We start from the raw sequence: 21,243 nt of genomic DNA, 5'->3' as shown, positions 1-21,243 counted from the left end.
TCATAGTTCACCGGTACTTAACTTCTTTCACCATTTTTAAATAAATAAATCTCAGAGGATTGAACCGATCCAATGTCCTCCCCAATGTTTTCATCTTGTGACAAAGTTCCTTCATAGTTTCACATAAAATGGTCACATTCATTATTTTTCACAGAAATTTTTCATGGTGAAATCATTTACATTGACCACTGTGCTGTTTCTGAGAAGCAGGTTTTTCTATTCCCACATGGGACCAAGCCAGTGGAACATCTATCATATCCCACTGAAACAAGTCAGTATCGAGCATACAAGACAACATGTATTTTTAATTGTGTTAATTGGCCGTGAGTCATCTTTCATTTTCTATTACAAATGGAATATGATGTCTCCAAAAAAAGGTTGTTGTTTAAACGAATCCCTCTGATGGTAATGCATCATGGCTGGCGGTGTCGAAAGCTTTCATCCAAAAAATACGGAGCGACATTAATAAACTGATAATGCATCAACACGGCAACACGACACACTGATGAGGTCCATCTGGAACTGAAAATGTATTGTTGGAACCTGAACCCAGAGCGATGATGCGCGGAAGCATCAGGCTGTGGGACAGTTTTTCAAGCTAGAGGATTTGTTGAATGAGTCCAATAGACACAGTTTGCCTAAACGCACATAAAGATGGGGTCGCACAAACGACAGCGGGAAAAATACCAAAATTATTTAACAGGTCGACTCATTGCCAGAGTCTCTTCTACGGCTCCCATGCCCCCAATCGCAGTTCCCGACAGTTATCTTTTGTTTGTTTTACGGCCTCTGAGCACGACACCATTAGCGCTGGCATGGTTCTAGTGGGACTTATTTTTGTAAATTTAATAGTTTAGCATCAAAATATTCTGACAACTCTCTCTTTTCTGGCACAACTGCATCTCCGTAGGCCTCATATTTGCTTTTCAGCCCCACTAATCGTTCCTCAGTCAGTTTTTCTGTGGTAATTGAGTCGATCATCCAGGCCTCCATTTCTCCAGCAACCTGCTTCTCTAATGTGTGGAATACTAAGGAATTCCAGCACCAACTGGGAGACATCTTCTCTCCAGTGTGTCCCGGAGGCGTCCTTAAGATGTTCTTGACATGAAATGACAACAAACTTTGATAGAACCTGCCGGGCAAAAACATCTGGCGACCTTTCTGGTCTTTGCCCCCGATTTTTCACCATGTTTGCTCGGTAACACACAATTTATTTTAACTTAGGTCTCTTAAGATTAAACTACTTGTGATGGGCAGGCAAGGCTTCATGAAACAGTGTTATCATCTTCAGAGCTGAGAAGGTGGCGCTCTTGGTTTAAAAATTATTTGAGGTGTCATCAAAATAGTCGTTTGAAACGAAATATTTTTGAGCAGAAAATACCATCTAGTGGCCTCTGAAAATGAGGACACTGTTTCATGAAGCCTCACCAGCCCATCACTACCTTCAACTGCTGCACTGCATCATGGTTCTTGGGTGTTTGGGATTACTGTAGAAAATATGATGCCAGTGGCTGTATGTAATTATACAAGTATTATTTTATGAATTATTCCAAGTTTCTTCTTTAACAGGACATAAATTCAGGTAAAAAAATATCTTATCTAGACATTAATGTGTATATTAATATTGTTGGACAAGACAGCAGACTGATTTTTAATAACATGCATCCTCGCCTGTATCTGAGGGGGTTGTTTTTCCCAAGATTTAAAAAAAAAAAAAAACAACTAAAAACACAATTAATCATGCTGTCCTTCATGTTTGGTTTTCAAATAGACACCCAATAATCTCCATCAAGCCTTTCCTTTCCACACCACTGCAGCACACAAACACTGAGGGCATTAACAAAAAAAAGGAACTGAGAGATGAAGCCACCTGAATTGACTCCTACAACAGAGCAGAAGCCACTTGATAATACCTCTCCATCTCCATCCAACGACTGAATCCCAAGTTCTGTCGCAACACAAAAGCCAAACCCCATCAGAAAAAAAACACACAGTTTCATTTCCAGACTATGAGCTGCTACGTTTTTCACAAGCTCTGAACCCCACATCTTAAACAATGATGCGGCTAGTACAGTATATGGATTTTTACTGGCCTTATGTCTTGATCTTGAGCCTTGTCACATGAAATCGAAGGTGTTATACTAACATTAAAGCACTCGATGCGCTCCAAAGCTGGTCTCAGCTGCAGTGCGAAGCCCCGGGAACACTGGTAATGTGGTGTGAATGAATACACATGGGTCAAAATAGAAAATACATCAGGCTTGATGTAGGACTCTACATGGAAAAGTTATTCAGAAGTGACGTTGGGTATGATGCCACATTTTTACATGGAATTCACAGACCTTTCAAAGTTGTTTTCTTTACGAATGTAATGCTTCTATTCAGCAGCGCTCAATAGTTCCGAAATTCTGGTAATGTCTCTCCAGTTCTGCTGTCTGGTTCTATTCATCACCAAAATGAAGAGCTCAAGATGCCGCTCAAATATCGTATAGCCGATAATCATGGCGTCAGACTTAGAACGATATCACTCCTTGGGTCTTTCGATCATCCAGCGAGAGCCTAAATCAATCAATATCTGTCATGGCAGCACATAGCAGCCCGGCAACATGTACGACAGTGAGGGCAGCACAGTATCCCAGCATCTCACTCTCATACAGTGATCTACTACTACAGTAGAACCTATGACCCTTGCCTCGGCTATTGAATTGAATGGCATTCGACTTCCGTCCAATCTGACTTACGACCGGTTGGTCGGAACCGATCCCGGTCTTATGTCATCTTAAGTTTTAACATATAATGTAGCCACTTCCGACACAGACCTGCCACCTGTACGATCAGGCTGAAAGACTAGGATGGTCCTCAACGTGTCATAAGAGCTCCGGATCACTTCTTGTGTCCTTCAGCGGTGCAACGTCCGACCACAGAATCTCCTTGCAAGAAGAATTATCATCCCTATATTGAAGTATTTTCTATCACCAAAGTAGCAGGATTTACTCGCCAATTACCTGTTAACATGCGCTCGCAACTGATTGGAGAACAAAGCGTGGAAATTAAATCCCAAACTGGCTCTTCCACCAACTGCTGCAGGAGCAGATAGATTGACCACAGGAGCAAGAGCGTGATTGAGGACATCATTAGGCTGGCACACCCTTTTCCAATACCACTTCCTCCGATGAGAGCATGAAACGCACACACAACAAACACTTTTGTGTACTTCTTCCTACTTTTTGACATTCGTCATTGCAAACATATGTTCACGTGCACTGGGATGACACACAGCACCCCGAGTTGACGGAGTATATTTGGGCACATGAACTGTGCTGCTCTGGAGATAACACAACCGCACACTCACACACACACACAAACGCACAGAGGGAGTTGGCTCAGTGGGTTTGCCATCTGCCCATTTATCAAGGTGCCAAATGAGACTCAGTCAGTCTGTCTGTGTCTGTCTACTCTCTCATTTAAACTTGAATATTAGCAACTCCCCAACTCCTGTGCACTACATTTGCAAGACACTCATTTGTAATTACATTTTTATGTCATGCAATATTTTGTTTGAACTGCCAGTCAGCTGAAGCTACATGCTTAAATGATGGATGAGTCATGATGGGTAATGAAGTCAAGACAAGGGACCAATACATGGCTGGTTTTAATCTTTGCAAAATGATTCAGAAAAGTTATCATAGGCTTTGAATGGAATTTTACGGAAATGACAATGAAATTTTGGTTGGGTTCCGGATTGCGATCTGGATTATTTTGACTTTTCACAAGCACTGCCATCTACCAACAACCAACAACTTTCTTGCTTGGTGTCGAGTGCATGAATGGGGTTTCAGAAGAGTTCTGAATGAGAGAGAGAGAGAGAGAGAGAGAGAGAGAGAGAGAGAGAGAGAGAGAGAGAGAGCTTTGCAATATCAATTGCTAAAGCTGAATTGTTCTTAAATTTCATATTCTGTTTGTGAAGTCACATTTGGTATTATTTGTTGGCAATTTCAATAAGCCAATGGCTTGTCTTATAATGTTATTCATTCTATTTGAGAAATTGACTGCTGTGGATGAAAAGGTTGACTTTCAGCTTCACATTAGGATGCTCCTCAAGAGGGTAAAACGTTGAAGGTAGACTTAAAACAAAAGTTTTATTTGTACCATTGAATGAAAAGCTGTTTGAAGCAGTGGTCTGCAAAAGCCATTTGTTGACATCAGGTCTTATTAAATGTGTTGACAATAGTTCTCCAGTTTTTCTTTGTTAACTTAAAGGTGGAAAAATGGAATGACTACTTTGTTCCACTTTATTCAGCAATCTAGTTATTTGACCAATCAAATGCAAGAATAATTTAGATAGCCTGAATGTATCATTTTACATGTATCCATTTATTATCTAAATGATTCAATTCATATTTCACTTAAATAGTTTCTTTCAGATTAAAAAAGTTACTTAAGAGATCATTCCTGAAATGAATGATGGTATTCATTTGGTCTTTTTTTTAAGACATGAAGTGTAATTTTTGATATAAACCCCCCCCCAAACTTTCAGGTGAGTGAAGCCAGTAGAATTATTTGAGTCAACTTTTCATTATACAAAACAAACGCATCACCCTCCATTATATTACCTATTAATGAGCTTGTCTTGTTTTGACCTTTATATTCGGATTTCCAATATATTATTTACCTCGTCTCTCTGAGGTAAATTTCAGCTACCTGTGCGCTGAAATCTGTTGTTCTTCATTCTACATCCATTTTTTATTTACTTATTTTCATATGAGCTGCCTCTCCATCACAGATAGTATGATGTTTCCTGTGTTTTCATCTCCAACTATCCATCTCATTTTTTTCTTGCATGATGTTTAAAATATTTTCCATCAAGTCGAGCAATACAAGTGTGGATTTGTGGGATTCATAAAGCCATGACTTTGGTCAAAGTAAAGCGTAGTGAACTATTCTGCATCCCATCAGGACCCATATTCTTGCAAAGGCAGCATACAAAATGGATGGATCATTAAACAGCCTTCAAAGTTATTGGTTGTTCTATCAGAAGTTGTGTCGTGAACTATCAACTATGTTTTATTCATGGCGTTTTTCCTCTGTGGCAAAATAAAACCAAAGCAGAGAAAATAAATATATTTTAATCAGCATCCATCCGCGTGTGATGTTGGAGTAACATTACTCTATGTGGGTAGATGCTGGAAATAACAAAGATCCACTGCAGTTACTTGGCAACCGTCGATGTGTCTTTACTTTGTCACAAAAGTTTTTCATTTGAAGGCAAACCAGCACGAGTCAGAACAATTTCACCAACAATGCTTTCACACAATCCCATGGAAGGAGATAAAGGAAACCTGTATTTGTCAGTAAAGTCTTCTGCAGCTCCAGGCTGGATGACATGACCGATTCCAGAACCCTGGATTCAGAAAACCACGATGCCGATCCAATCTTGGTAATGGATCAACTTGCCACTCTTAAATCTATTCTTGAAAGTGGCTGAATTACTGTTTGGAAGTCTTACGGGGTAAATGTTGTGGGGGGTTCACATCCACTGCTACCTTACATCAGGACAAATCTTTTTTTTCTCTCCCTCTGAAGAGAAAACTTTTCTATCCTAAAATGATAGTTGGTTCACAGGATGGGAACAAGTTTCACGCAGTAATACAAGTGTCATAACTTGATGTCTTTGTCTTGTGGTAAGTCCCCTCATGGGTTGCCACAGCAAGTTATTCTCTTCCTGAACCAAACCTGTCCTGATCATCCTCCTCAGTCACCCCTCTTCATGCCCTCACCGGTAAACTTCCTCCTCTTCTTTTACCATGTACTTACACATTAACTTTCTTCATCCAACAGCCACTGGCCTCTTGCAATTTTACAGACATCCTTTGTCACTCTTAAACAACAGTTGGCCAGTCTTCATTGGTCAATTACATGTCTTGTTTGGTTCAGGATCAGGAATCCTTGAATCAGACAACGCAGTATTGCTCTAAGATCTGAAGTAGTGTGATTCAACGACTGAAGCTGTGCATTGCGAGGAAGGATCAGTCTACTAGAGTTTGGGAACTCTTCCTCCTTCAGTCTCATGACCACTTTTTTAGGGTATCGGTCACGCCTCAGTCTGCACTCTTACACTGACTTGTCTCAGACTTGGACTGGGTGATATTCAATACTTGTCCAGACTGACAGAAAAGACTGTTATACAGTTGGAGCAGCTCAATAATATAAGGTTCCAGCCAACACCCAGCACAGTTCGCCTTTGTCCGGTTGCTCTCCCTCTTTCTTTTTTTCGTCTCCTCTGATAAAACCTTCCGCTTCTTCGTTGCAGCTTCGGCCATGGTAGCAGTAACAGCGATTAGATGTTCGCGCCGTGTTTTGAGCGACGAGGATAGGAGTAAGTGACGTAGTCGAGGAGGAAGTGGTGCATGCCGTAAAACAACTCAGCAAATTTGTAGTTTTTTGGCGTGGCAGGGTTCCTACCACCCTCCTCGAGTTATAACAAAATTTATACAGACCCCCTCAGGACATGACAGGGATCCCATTCTGCTAGTTGTAAGTTGATGTCTCATCACAAATGTTATGACAATAGTTTATGAAGGTTGAATAACTCTTAAGTGCTGCTTTAACCACGATGGAAGACATGACAGGAACAGTTTGACAAGGGGGGGTGAGCAGAACAGCTTATGCTGCCACTGAGGTGGAAAAACTAAGAAAAACATTGGCTCACTCTAATGCAATGATCACAACTGTGGCGCAGTGGTGTTCCTCGCTGGTGGCTGGTACAAACAAAGCGCTGCAGCTGATGGAGTCTCAGCAGCCCATGCTATAAAACCCTTCGGAGACTGCCGGTGTCACAGGCTCTTTCCTTAGGGAACACCGGGCCAATCTCCACTCGCAGGTAGCCGAAAGACTTAACAGGCTTAATCTTATTGTCTTGGCTTAATTGCTAATTATGGCACTTAACGACAATGCGTCCCCAACCAGGAGCGTCAACCTTCAAGAGTCAATCAGAAGGGTATCATGAACTGTAATATCTCTAATAATGAGTGGGATAATAAGGTCGATTGCCAGAGTTCAATTACAGACGGAGTGAGGCTGTCGCAGCCTCGTGCTTTTTGGCCGACTTGTTCCCCCCTCTGCTTGTGAAGCCGTGCAGTCGCGGGGGTCACTCCCTTTGCGTCCGGCACCAAGGAGAAGGCAGGGTAGTAGCCGAGGCGAGTAGTTAAAATGGGTCCTTTCGCCGGAGTGCAGCAGTTCAGGACCTGCTGCTGACTAGCACTTACCCTGAACATGTATCCTTGGGCAGGATATTGAGTCCCCGGGGACTCCGGAATGGATTCCTTGCAGTCGGCCTTGCCCTTGGACCTCACTCAGACTAAGTAATAAAGTATCGGTGCTAAACCAGCAGCTGAGGCCTTACGCTTGTGGCATGAACATTCACATGCAAGAATAAGCGTTTTGTCACTTCCGACGTGCGGATGCAATGGCTGTTGAATTTAAGAGGAGCTGACAATTGGAGAGGATTCGTAGCATGAGATCATCGAGAAACAAGAGGCCCCAAGGACAAATAGAGCTTAAGCCAAACAAATGATTCGAGAAAAATACAAGGATTTGGGTTCAGGACTTGAATAGCAGCTGAATGTCATCGAAGCACAAACAATACGTCTATAGCATCAGTGCAAATACTGATGACAGGGTTTGCACAGTGGATTGATTTATGACTTTTACCGGTACAAAAATATGGTCCTTATAAATCACATTTTTTAGAGCTGTCATTCACAGCAATGGCGATGAGATATTGCCATTTGTCATCGCAAGTTTTGACTTTTGAACTAGAATTTAGTGACATTTGTTTTTCATCCTTTTTTCTTCACGTTACTGAACATTCTGAAGAGGCAGAGCTTGAACTGGTGAGACTGTCTTACTCCCTTCCATTCTTGTACCAGTGGCACCATCCTGTCACCTAGCCTTTCAGTAAATGCTCAATATTGGTTTTAGACCCATTTCTCCTTTCACATTTATGGGTTTAGACCTTGTGGCGCTTTAGTTCATGTCATCTACTTGGTTTTCCCTCACCACCATGTGTATTCTCGGTCTATTTTGCAGAGCAGCCAGAAGCAGATGAGCCACATCCTGGGTTGACTGGACACATTGCCCTCACTTTATTAATAGGCAATAATGGATGATTGTGTTTTTTAATCCTCTTGTTTTTTATTTTTTTTTTTACCTTTTCAACCTGTCTTTTGTGTTGATCTCTGGTTTGTTTTGACAGAATCGACTGAATCAGAGTATCCTTTTTGGAGAATATTGTTGTGCTAAAAACTAAAAGACCTGGAGTCACAGATTTCAAAATATTTTTATTTATTTTATCCTTTAGATTATAAGAATTGCACTGGCACAGTGCACACTCTGGCCAAGCCACACATTGGCCCCCAAACTCTACTTTGATATTTTTGGAATACTCCAAATGCAATACGCTCAATCGGACAGCAGGTGGCAGTAGGTAAAGGTTAGGCTACATACTGCAGGTAGGAGCAGCAATGTCTAAATGAGAAAACCTTCAAAACAAATCCACATTTTTGTATAGTTTGTATTGTTATTCAGGGTCATCAATGATAGTGTGTAGCAATGGAACATAAACACTAGCTTGTATCTATCCCTACAAGTAAAGAACAAACTAAACAAAACACAGCAGTGAGGTCACACAGGAGCGAGTACCGTATGCTCTCATTGCTACCACGTGGGCAATGTTAGCATGTTAGCACAGGGTAAATTTGACCAACTCTTTCAGCATCGTGAGTCAAAAACCCATGTGACGATGGCCAATGTGACGCCTTGAATCCCAACCAACCAGCAGAACACCACCAAAATCAATACGACTCGAAGTTTGCCAGTTTCTATTTAGCCCTAAAACTTATTGAAATACAGTGGTACCTTGGTTTTCGAACCGGAATTCGAACAAATCGGAGTTCTAACAAAAATGTTGAGATTTTTTTGCTTCGGATTTCGAACGAAAATCCAGAACTTGAACACCCCCCAAAAAAGCCGGAAAAAACTTAACGTGCGCGGACCGATCAGCTGACCCACGAAGCGCTTTGTTATTTTGTATAACGCAGCCTCTGTATGCAGACGTGTCCCGTTAGCTACATTTACTGACTGTTTTTTCTTCATATTGAGGTGTAAAACCTTTCCTGTCTCCACACTGGACCGTGGTAGAGTGTCACAGGGGAGGTGCTCGCTCTCCACACCTCCGAGGCTGGAGCGCGCACTCCAGGGTTTGATGTCCTGTTGTGGGCTGGAGCTGGGACAGGGATGAGGCGAGTCTGGGACAGAGCGTGACTTGGTTTATGACTTTGTCACAGCCAAACTGCACAGAAGCGCACATTCAGAGCTGGACACGCACCGGGCACCTCTTCACTTCTGGAGAGACGTCACTCACTCGGCAACCCCTCCCACATGCAGCGGCCACACACATAGAGGAACAGCGCACCTGCAGCAGACACTCTACATTCACTCCTACAAAGGACTACTTTAAGGCTTGGAACGCATTGTTTCTTTTTCCATTCATTGTGAGGGGAAAAATCGATTCAGATTTTGAACAATTCGCTTCTTGAACCACCATCTGGAACGGATTGTGGTCGAGAACCGAGGTACCACTGTACACTGATCCATTTTTGTGAGGCGATGAGAGGGAATGAGTCACTTCACAAATATATTCGAATAAAGCGCTAAAACATAACCTCAGTCACTCTGTGACGATAAAAGCAGAATTACTGGCAGGAAAAGTTTGTGATGCAACAAATAAAAAGGCCTTTCAAACGAAAATATACTTAAGAATCCAGCATGATCAATACAACATGTCATCAGTCATCCGTGCACTGATGGATTAATTTAGCTATCACGCTTCATATGCATGTACTCTTCAGTTAATCGTCCTCTTTCAGACACGCGGTCACACTTCATGTATTGTTAAATGCACACGTCTGAAGCAGGGATCCGCAGTATAGCAAAGGGAGACATAACAAACGACTTTGGCATTTAACATGACAGCTTCCCCCCTCCGCCCCTCCTCAACTGTGTTCCAGTCCTCCTTTGTATAATTCCTGACCTAAAGAAGAACATCAACCATGGAGATGAAAAAGAGAGGATCATAATTTAAAAAATATTTAAATAAATTCTAAGGAGGAAAGTACATATTCGTGAAGTATGGATAGAATTTAGTGTCTGTTTTATGGGTGCAAACAACCAGATATGAAGACATTAGGTGCAACCCTGCAAAAAGGCAGGAGGCCACTGCATCATGGGGGTGAGGTCTGTCACTGTGCTTAAATCGTCTCCAAATTTCACATCCACTTCACTCACAATGGTCAGTGTAGAGGCCATTTCTTACCTTTGCACACTGGTCTGTGATCACTCCATGCTGCGAAGACTTCAGCGACTCTCTGGCAGCTTATGCTTTTACTTCCTTGGAGAACGTAATCTTCTCCACACGTGAACTGAACAACACCGCCAATGCTTCAGACCAAACCAAAAAAAAAAAAGAATGAAACAGGTGTCAGGAAAATCATATGTTACGAATAATGACTAATATTTTGGTCCAAACGTGGCTGCACCTGAAGTCGTTGCCATGCCGCTTCCCGTTCTCCGGCTCTCCAGGATCGGGGCAGGAGTTGGACGCCTGTCGCACACCTCCTTCGTTTACTACTCAGAGACACAGAAAAGAAGGGAGGAGATGAGACGGAATGAGTCACACACTTACGCTGTCACAGCAACAAAATACAAATTAATCTCAACTGACAGCAATTCATGTAGTCTTCTATTGAGAAGATCACACTTCTGTTGCGAGCCCATGAGACATTTCAAATATGCATCTTACATTTTGGACTCTTAGCCACATTACTAATTCAGAGTTAGCAAGCTGCAGCAACAAATACATGTTAGTCAGACTCCACATGCAAAAACAAAAAAAATGCATTATAATAATAATCATGAATAAATAACAATATTTTGGAAATGTAATAGAAAACACAAGGCAGAATTGAACTCTTGTGTTAGCCTTTTCTGATGGGGGGGCGCCATGGATTTTGATGCAGAATCATCATCATCACGCTTGGCAAGGTTGAACCCACAATAGTTCCAAATATCAAAAGCCAGTAATGTTTCAGGTTTTGGTAGTTTTTTACTGTGGGAGACGAGCATGTGACATCCTAACAATATGCTCTAAATGCCTCGTAGGTCTGTTTCAAACACAACAATCCTGACTGCTCCAAAACTAAACAATGAGAAAAAAAAAAATCTAACAATCCTAACATAAATTCAAGAATATAATAAAACCCCGTCTATTTATTATTCTCCTCCAGCTTTTCCATCATCCCCCTTTATACCATGACAATTTCATTCAGCATCACAGCACCACATGCGTTGACTGGATTTACCACAAGAGCCAACAAACATCAATGGCTTTTCAATTTCTTTAGAGCATTGAGATCATATTTTTGTGGGGAAAAAATGCAGTTGGATTCATGCTGAGCTGCAGGACAATGTGTGCTCATGTCTGTTTGTATTATTATTTCTGGAGTGGGTGGCTGAATAAAGAAAACACGTACAACTATCTCTGTATCTCCGCGGGGAAGCGGAGATGCTGCCAGGAACCAGATCGAAAAAAAAAAAAAAAAAATCCCATAAATATACGATTGAATTGAAGTCTTTTAAAAGCAGCAACATTCATCAGTTACTGTCCACTTTGGATGTTCAGTCAGAAACTTTATTTCAAGATGCAGAGAAGAATTAATGAGCAGCAACTCCACATCTACTGCAGTCTTTCATAAAATAAAATTGCAAAAGAGCGTTTTTAACACTTAGAGCTGTGATTTAGTAAATTGGAGTGAGGAAATTTCATGTGATTTTCTTGCTTTCCTTCAGTCATTCGTCTTTTTCCTAATGTCTAACATCATTAAGGAATTGCTGAAGGGGAAAAGTGAGCTCATTTCCTTCACTCGTACCCCAAACACACGAGTATTATCGCTTCTTTTAAAGTTTTAAACTGACACTGGCTTTGCACTTTGTGTTACTGCACGGCATGAATGGGAATACAACTGCAGCTTATTCATACTAATGTATATCAAGAGAACTATCCAACAATAGCTGTTTGAAAACAACACCATTTTATAGGCTTGTTTTCATAAATGGCCAAAGAGGACACCTCATAGACGCACTCATCTTCAATACCAATATTTACTATTTGCGACTGCAGACTCTTAAAAAAATATTCATACTTCACTAAGTAGGATGATGTCCAGTATCACATCTAGACTAGTTTTGGTTTTATAGTATCTGGACTCTGACTCACTGCTGAGCCCTGGTTAAGTGCTCTTGGATTAAGTGAACGATGGTGCTAAGAGCTTGTGTGGACGACGCCTGGTCTTTAGAGATGCTCTGATTGACCGCTATACTTGTTGAAACAAGTTTGGTTACAGATAAATAAATAAAAAGACAAAGTCAATTACACCTGGGCATTGGATGTATCCGGGCTCCTGGCAGTCGAGAAGACAGTCCTCCTAGGATATTATGAATTGGAGGCGATTTGAAAGGCTGATGAATGTTTTAGTTTGCAGCTGTTGCTCATGTAACAGACATTAATCCATGTAGTTACCACTCCCCCCACACTATTAAAAAAACATGTTTTTTAATGAATTTAGCGAAAACATTTGACATTTTTTCATTTTACTTGTTCTATTTTTTTTAATGGTCGATGCCCTTTTTTATTAAACATTTCCATGTGTTTCCAGCAGGCAAGCATCTCCTAAAGCATTCTTAGAAATATATACCTTTAGTCTTTATTTGCTTTTATCATAATTCTCAGTGAACATTCATCGCTGGCAATCAAAATAACATGGATTATACTTCAATCTCACAACTATGATCTATTACTATGTTCAAAAGACTGTCATCTTTGTTTCTTTTGTGGCATTTTTTGTTATTTCCAATTTAGTTTTGTGTTTTCCGTTTCCTTGTTTGAGCCACATGGATGGCATCGATCAGATCAACCTTCACTGGATCTCAACAACTTGCTGCCAGCTTGTGTCGCCAGATGGTTACTTCACGTTCCTACGGTAAACCCTCCTCTGACTCCGGTCTCTCATGTATTTCCCTGAATCTTTCTAAATTGTGTGCGTGCTTGAATTCCTTTTCAGCCGCGTCCTTAGTTTCATTCTCCTCGCTCCGCTTTCTGTTTCTCATCTTTGATCGTGTGTGAGTGTTTTTGTTTCTCTGTCGTGCTCAATATTTTCTCGTGTGAGTGTGTTTTATTCCACCACTGAGCACTTTCTGTTATTGGGCCTTGTGAGTTCATTTCCGTTTTTCGTTGCCCCCGTTCGTCAGACTTGAGTGAATTATTTGCCTTCTTTTTGTTCCAGGTTTCGACCGCCTCCCAACATGTTTTGTCTTCCTAGCGCCACTTCTGGCGTTGAAGCCCTTGGTTTTGCCGTTCCAGTTCGTCTTTGTATTTCTCATCTGTGTTAATAAATCTCTTCATTTAACCTCGCTCTCCCGAGTCTTTTGTCAGCCAACAACAACACAGCAACTGTGTCTGACTCCACAGACAGCCATGACAAAGACACGACAATGTATTTATGAGACCTTCATTATGCTATGATTGTTTACCATCATGTATGGTTTACTACTTAAACTAGTTTCAAAGATTCAAGAACCGTGATCCCAACCCGTACCCTAGGCACACTGGAATATGCTTGACCAAATCGTACTATACTACGGTGGCGCAATGGTTAACACTCTCTCAGCAAGAAGGTTAGAGTTAGGATAGAGTTTGCGTGTTCTCCCTGTGTGCGTGTGGATCTTCTGCGAGTTCCGGTTTCCTCCCACAGTCCAAAGACATGCTCACTAGGTTAAATGGACACTCAGTGTTGCTCGGACGTGCAAAAAACTGATCGAGGGGGCTGATGTGGATTTGCTGTTCAAGAACAGAACATTGCCCTGCAATGGACTGGCGACCTGTCCGGGATGCTGCCTCTCTCCCAATAATCCCACAAGCCTAAAGAGTGGTTAACTTAAAATGTATGTTTACATGTAAATAGTACTATTCCCTAAAAGACCTCTGTATGAATTGTAGCCAAAATATTTATTCTATACAATATAAGGAAAATAAAATGCTAGAGTTTATTTGTAACTCGATTTTCTGCCAGAAATCAAGGTCTTTTTGCAATGTGGTGAAAACTGAAATTGCATAAATAATTTTCATAATTCCAAGGTTTATTATACTGGCAAATGTTGATTCTGTTTATTCAACCAATCATAGTTGACATTTTTTTCAACTATGTCCAAAATGCAAGCAATTTAAGAGTCAATAAAGTCATTCAAATTGGATTTATTTGAGCTCACTTCCACAGTGGATGGGTTGAAAGTGACACATGAAAATGGGAATATTAATTTCTGAAAGCAAAACAAAATATTTGCTTCTCAACAGGGAAGGAAGAAGGCGACGCATGTTTTAATGCGCCTTCATTGAATACATACTTCATAGTAAAAAGATTTGTGATTTGAAAGATGCAAGTTCACCAAACTTGAGCATCTTTCTTTGTCCGTTGTAACATCTTCATGCTGTCCTTCACCACAGCTACCATCCTGCTTTGCTTTCCTGCTCTTCTTCAGATGACATTTAGCATTCTTCTGCCGACACTTTCTCTCCTTTCCAAACCATCTGGCATCTCCAGCTTTGCCTCCAAACTTCTTCACATGAGCTCTGCCACTGACATACTCAGGTTGGATGTTGTCCTTCAGAGTCACTCCCCATAAGAATCTGAACGTCTTCATCTGTGATTCTTGTCTTTGTATGCAGCCTTTAATGGTCAACAGTCGTCTTAAACAGTTCCACCTTGTCTGCACTCTCCTCTTCACCTTGGACTTTGCCCATTAGTCTGTTCATCTATTGGGCTCTAAATATAAGTTGTTTTTTTTACAATTGAATTACACTTTCTGTGATGAAGTTGACCAGATTATCTTATTCAAATTCAAATGAGCATTTGCTCAACTTCTAAAGCATATATGTGACATTCCAGTGTGTCCCCTCAGAGTGGACTTTCAAAAGGAAACAAATAAATAATCAATTTCACCTCACAACAAATGATTCCATTTCCAGCCTGTGTTTAAAGGCTCTCGTTCAGGTGGTGCGGATCCCCCGTGAGGATGTCAGACTGTTTGCCTCAGTCGAGCCGTCTGTAGCTCACAGGTCAGATCCGAAAAGCGCCACTCTAGCTTGGGTAAATCCCATGATCCCTTGGAAGGGTTCAGATGTGGCTCTGGGTTTCCCCAGATAAAATTGCTTTAGCCTCAATCCAGCTACTGATGGGCTTCAAAATGACTTCCTATAGACAACAATAGGACATTTGAGTGTTTTTGAACGTGTTTTAATCACTAGAAAAAGGATTTGACCTTTTCTATGGCAATTGATTCCAAACTGAATCTATAAAGTGTAACACATTAAGGCGGCATGGTGGTTCTGTTTGTGTTCCTTCTCGCACAGAGCCCATCTTCCCCTCCAAGCTGTCTGAGCGATCCAACAATGCATCCACACATTTTTGGCCTGAAGCAGCAAACCCAGCAGGTGGTTGGAGAGTCGCTCGCTCTCTCACTCTCTCTCTCTTTTTTTTTTTTTTTTTTTTTGCATGTTTGTTACAGAAGATAGTTTGTTGCTTTGCTGGAGCGGCTAATTCGACCATCTGGACTATTAACACCATACCAGAGGGACCAGTTACAGTAACAGTACAGTGTGTAGATGGTAAACAAATTGGTCCATTTCTGAGCACATAGCAAAGAGAACAGATAGCAACGGGAAGATTGATGTCTTTGCATATGTGGACAGCCAGGCAAGATTGTTTCCAAAGTGAAACCACTCAGAAAAGTGAAAAGGAACATCTGATCCACGGGATGCCAGACGTATTAGCATATTCATTTCCATATGGCCAGCCTTACTTCAACCACAAGACAACAAACTGTCAAGAACCCTAACCAGTCCAGCACAAAGTCTTTCAATCACTCGCAGTTTGATTCCTGTTTCTTGAAGTTACACTTTCTCCATAATTTAAATTTTGCTTTGGATTGCATCACTGACTGTGTTCAATTGTGTTCTTTGGCCAGTTCACACCTGGGAGACCTGCTTCCGATATTTCCGTCTAAACAGTCAGAGCAGGGCCGGGCAACAGCGCCTCCTACAGGGCGCCTGTTATTTGCAATGTTTCACGGGGCCGTCAAGCCAATGGAGAATGATCTGATCTTTTTACAAGCTTTAAAATGATGTTTCAAAGAAATGTATGCTGTACTTAAGTAACAAAAATAAGTTGGAAAATGTTTAAATATAAATCACAGAAAAACAAAATATTTATTTTGACAGGCAAAAACTACTTAACAAAAATACTCACTGAAAGGACAATTGAACAGAACGAAAAAAATAAATAAGAAAAACAGTTAATTTCATCAAAATTTAAAGTTGAGCTAATAAGGCCCTCGTGATTCATTCATATTGAACTGTAAGATAAAAACTGACAGGATTATGTGACGGATCTATGGTGCAGATGTTGTAGATTTAATACGATTATAGGACGAGGCTATGAGAAAATTATTTTTTGACTCAGAGACTTCGACCACTTTCTACTTTTGAACCTTTTAACATGTTAACAAGGAGCGTTCCAATTGGTCGGATGTGTGCTAGCCCCGACTGGAAAAATGAAAAAAAAAAACAAAAAAAAATAGAATTTTGGTTGACATTCATAGAGTGCAAGCAATAAAAAAATGAAAATATTGGTCTGGTGTGCGAGGACCTTTAGGAGTGACAATATGTAGTTAATGTGTATCATTGCAGCAATTTGGAAAAAATGAATAATAATAATAACAATAATAATAATAATAATAATAATAACTTCACCAGGCACAATATGTTGGATTGGGCCATATGGTGGCACCATTTGCACCCAGTGTGTGTGATGAAAATCCTTCATGACACGGTGGGCTGCTCATTGCTTTTCCTTTGTTAGCTGTGTTTGCACATCTCGGCTGTCATCTTATGTGAATGAGTGTCTCATACAGTCTATCATGGGCTTTACTCAGCTCCCCATTCATCGCCCCTGAGCGAGTCCATCTGTATGTCAGACCCACACGTTTGACTCCGTCACTGCCGTCCCCAACCTTTCGCCGCAGATCCTTGTCACTCATAAATCACTTATGATCCCTTTCATAGCCCTCCAACCTCTGCCCTCACTCCCTGCCCTTCCCTCTGATTTAACATGGAGCCTCGACCCTCACTTTCACCTATTTTCCCAGAGCAATCCCCCTGATCTCATTTGAAGCAGTTCTTTACAAACACTGCATGTCACGATGACCTGCAGCAGCACACGAAGTTCAAGATCGCTTGATTCATAAGCACAGCAAAAACACTATAGGGGGGAAACCTTGTGAACAAGTGCATCACTCATACATCAGACAGCTGTCATGCTCGCCCCATACATACCCCACACACCCAGATCATCTCAACGTCAAGGCCAAGCAATTCCACTGAAACTCCACATGAGCTATGTTTTTGTTTTCTTTTCTTCATGACCTGGGTTGAGTAGCGCAACTTTGCAACCACTGAAGCACAGAACTCCACGAGACCAGCTCAGGTGCCATGCAAACATGTAAGTGTTAGGTCAACTGCATTTGCAACACAACATGCAGACCAATGAACCACAGCATGCACAGTCAGACACCAGCTTGTAGAGACGTATTCATGTTTGTCAGGTTTTGTGTGTGTCGAAGATGTCCGTCTGGAGATGCTGTTCTGTTTTCTGGGCTGGTGAGGCCTCATGAAACCTCACTACATTGCAGTCTCTGCTCTAAAATCTATGACTACAAACAACTCTGTCCATGAAACCTCACATCATTTTTTTAAACTAAGAGCGCCACCTTCTGAGCTCTGAAAAAGAGGGCACTGTTTCATGAAGTTTCACCAGACTCATATGGGAAAGATGGGTTTAAAGTGAAGATTGTCATGATTCACTGTATTTTTTTTTATGTTAAGCAATACTTGAATGTGAAAGATAATTCTCACTTTCTTTATCCACTTGCTCACAAAATATATTCAACTATATTTTTAAATTATTTATGCTTTTCTGCACATGGACTGCACCCAGCATTCGAGTACAGGCGCGCAGTTTAAGAGTTGTTTTGCAAATATTCAGCATAGCATTTAGTAAAATTAAAAGAAAAGTGTGGAATTTGAAGCACTAGCTCATTTCCATTGCCTCCAGAAGTCCTAAAAATGTGCTCAAGAAACCAAGCCAAGCTGCAAAAAATAAGAAAAAACTCCATCTGAGCAAGCAATGGAGTTACAGACATGAAGCAAAAACAGAGTGACAAAGACCAAAACGGACAGAATGCAGAACAATGTTCTCTAAAAGGCTGTGACTACTTCAGCATATGTGCTTCATTGGCATGTCTCTGCGCTCATATGTCTCAATGAAAGTGCTGCCAATCTTCACACGTGGATTATTAGTGACCAAAAAGAACATTTTTAGGTTGCTTATTTTCAAAGCCGGTCATGAGCTGGTGAGGTTTTGTGAAAGTGTGTCCACTAGACGGCACTTTCTGCTCTGAAAAAATGGCTTCAATGAAACGTCACATCGCTTTTCTACCAAGAGCGCCACCTTCTGGGCAGTGAAAACGAAGACGCTGTCTCATGTAGCCTCACCGGACCATCACTACCTATTAGATAATGGCGATATTCATAAAAAAAAAAATTGATCCTCACCCCAATATAATTTAGGTAGAAGGGCTCATAAAAAAACAGCCAATCGAGACTGAAACAATGCTAAACCGGATCAATAAACGTGACTAAATGATGAGATATTTCAGGTAGCAAGTAAGTTCTGGCATGGATTATGTCGACGGAGTGGTGTAGCTGTTTAAATACCAAGTTGTGAGGCACAGTGACGTGAATGATAACGTGGGGGGGGGGCGTCCAATTGTGCACATGTGCTAGCATAGACAGCCTCTTAAGAGAATGAAAACAAAGCAAGACAACAAAGCAAAAAAAAGAAAGAAAGAAAGGAAATCAAGCCAGTCCAAGCCATCACATTTGTGTTCATTAGCCAGAGTGACATTAAGATGTGAACTCACACGAAAACTTGTTGCCGGAGTCTTTGCCAGGGAATAATTTAACGCCCCGTGATTTAAAATCTACTGATCGCTTCACTGCGGAGGAAAACAGAATACAGAAAAGAGAAGAAAAATGAGAACAGATTGGATAAGGAGTGGGGGGAAAAAAAAGGTGGTTAAGCAAAAGGAACAAAAGTGTAATATTCTGCCCTCTCACAGTGCTGAGAGAAGGAAGAGTACAGCAGTAAAAGGAAGTGGATTTGGAAATGCATGTCAGCAAATACAGTGAGCTCAGAAGTGAGAGACAAAGAAAAAAAAAAGGAATAATGGCTTTGACATTCATGTGGTTTTGTTCCCAAGTAAGTCTCATCTTTTCCTCACCGTCACACAGCGTCATTCATCAGTTGCTAAGCTGTTTTCTGGAGGCAAAATTGGAACATGTAGATGAAGCTGGCAATGGAAATTTGCGCTTTAATTAAAACAACAATGATTCAGCTCTGTAATAAATAACACCACGCTCGAAAAAAAACAAAAAAAAAAACATCAACCATTCCATCTGAGTAAATCAGCGACAGCAGGAGACAAATGAATGAGCCCTGTCTATCACATGATATGAAGGCGTTTCTGCGTGTGTTTCCGCTGAGGTGCGGCGTGACAGCTGGGCGGGATCAAAGGACGGGGCGAGAGCGGGGTCCATACATGGACTTCAATTCTTCATCATCTCCTCAGATGGAGTAAACACACAATTATCATCAATTCTAGCAGCGTGACCGTGAATGCATCGTGTCCAAAATGTCCTGAAAACTCTGGAGAAAAATGGCCTTCATTAATGCGTGACAGATTAGTTGACAGGCGTCGTTTTCGCGACGAGCACATCATCCAATTCCCTGGTGATGAATGGCATCAGCGTTAATATCATTTTCCACATGTTATGCTGCGCCCGCGCGCATGTAAATATTCAACATGTGTCTGTCTCCGACCCGACTGCAGACGGCGTTCGTCGACAGTTTGCCAGCGGCTGCATCCGCGTTGTAGCACATCTTTTAATGTGCTAACAATTACGCTAATGCAATTACCCTCTTGTGCTCCACATGACATGCACGCTGGGTGTCGAGAGCATCGTGGCAGATGACGTGATTTGGTGGACAACATACATTGTGGACGTGCGTGAGGTGGACATGCGGGATATATAAAATGCCCCGTTGGAACCTTCTTGGCTTTTCAGCAAAGATATTTTGGAGCAGTTTTCATTCATACCACTTTACATGTGTAAACTCAGATTCTGCTGAGAAGGTGACTGCCACCTCTTCAGGGCCTGTATGTCTCCAGGACCCAGAGACGTGCAGGTCGGATCAGAGCCGACCCTTCTCACCCTGGACATGGAGTGTTTGTTCCTCTTCCCTCTGGCAGGAGGCTACGGTCCATCCAGACCAGAACCTCCCGTCACAGGAACAGCTTCTTCCCCTCAGCCATCAGACTGTTGAATTCGTGATCATCCCTTGTTATTTTATTTTATTTTATTTTATTTTATTTATGATAGCACATTATTCCAAAGCACTTTCCTAGTTGGTGGGATCCTCACTGACCATGGCAATAAAGATTATTCTGATTCTGATTCTGATTCTGATTGATAGGCTTCATTCATCCCTCAATGGGGAAATGTTGCTTGTCGGAAGCAAACAAACATTGAAGACAAACATTTAAAGCATATACAAGGAGAGACCACAAAGCACGGTAACAACACAGTCAACAAAGGCACTCGACAAATAAACATAACAAAAAACAAAAACAAACCAAAAAATAATAAATAATATGACTTTAATTATTATTATTTATTTTTTTATGTAGTAGAATATCAGAGGGCTATGCACTGATAGTTGGAAATATATTCATTTTCAGTGCTTCAGATTGTGATCAAACGTGAGAAAGTTGACGACAAATTTTGGAGACAGCGCTCATCGATTTAAAAACTGGTTTTGCATGTCTGATCTGGATGACCACTGCTACTGTAACTTTTGATTTTAGTCAACCTTTGTATTCACTTTGATACAACTTTCTAGTCATTTTGGATCATAGCGTCACACCACAAGTTTCTATCCTGATCCCAGTAACATACTG

At 41.2% G+C, this 21,243-nt stretch overlaps 1 protein-coding gene across 5 annotated transcripts in view; it reads right to left on the bottom strand.

Annotated features, from left to right (window-relative positions):
• csmd3b (CUB and Sushi multiple domains 3b) overlaps positions 1-21,243 on the bottom strand; it is a 344,162-nt gene that overhangs the window by 121,085 nt on the left and 201,834 nt on the right. For 4 of the 5 annotated variants that reach the window (XM_053862604.1, XM_053862605.1, XM_053862606.1 and 1 more), the window contains exons 7-9: positions 19,147-19,221; positions 10,596-10,683; positions 10,373-10,497 (exon numbers count right to left, since the gene is read on the bottom strand). In XM_053862604.1, coding sequence (XP_053718579.1) covers positions 10,373-10,497; positions 10,596-10,683; positions 19,147-19,221 — 288 coding nt within the window. The remainder of the gene's footprint in view (positions 1-10,372; positions 10,498-10,595; positions 10,684-19,146; positions 19,222-21,243) is intronic. The other variant, XM_053862608.1, reaches the window with a different exon arrangement.

This window comes from Synchiropus splendidus, chromosome 4 (genome assembly GCF_027744825.2).
Source record: "Synchiropus splendidus isolate RoL2022-P1 chromosome 4, RoL_Sspl_1.0, whole genome shotgun sequence".
Classification (NCBI taxonomy): Eukaryota; Metazoa; Chordata; class Actinopteri; order Syngnathiformes; family Callionymidae; genus Synchiropus; species Synchiropus splendidus.
Note: the sequence above shows the minus strand (reverse complement) of the source record. Positions and strands in the feature narration are given on the sequence as shown.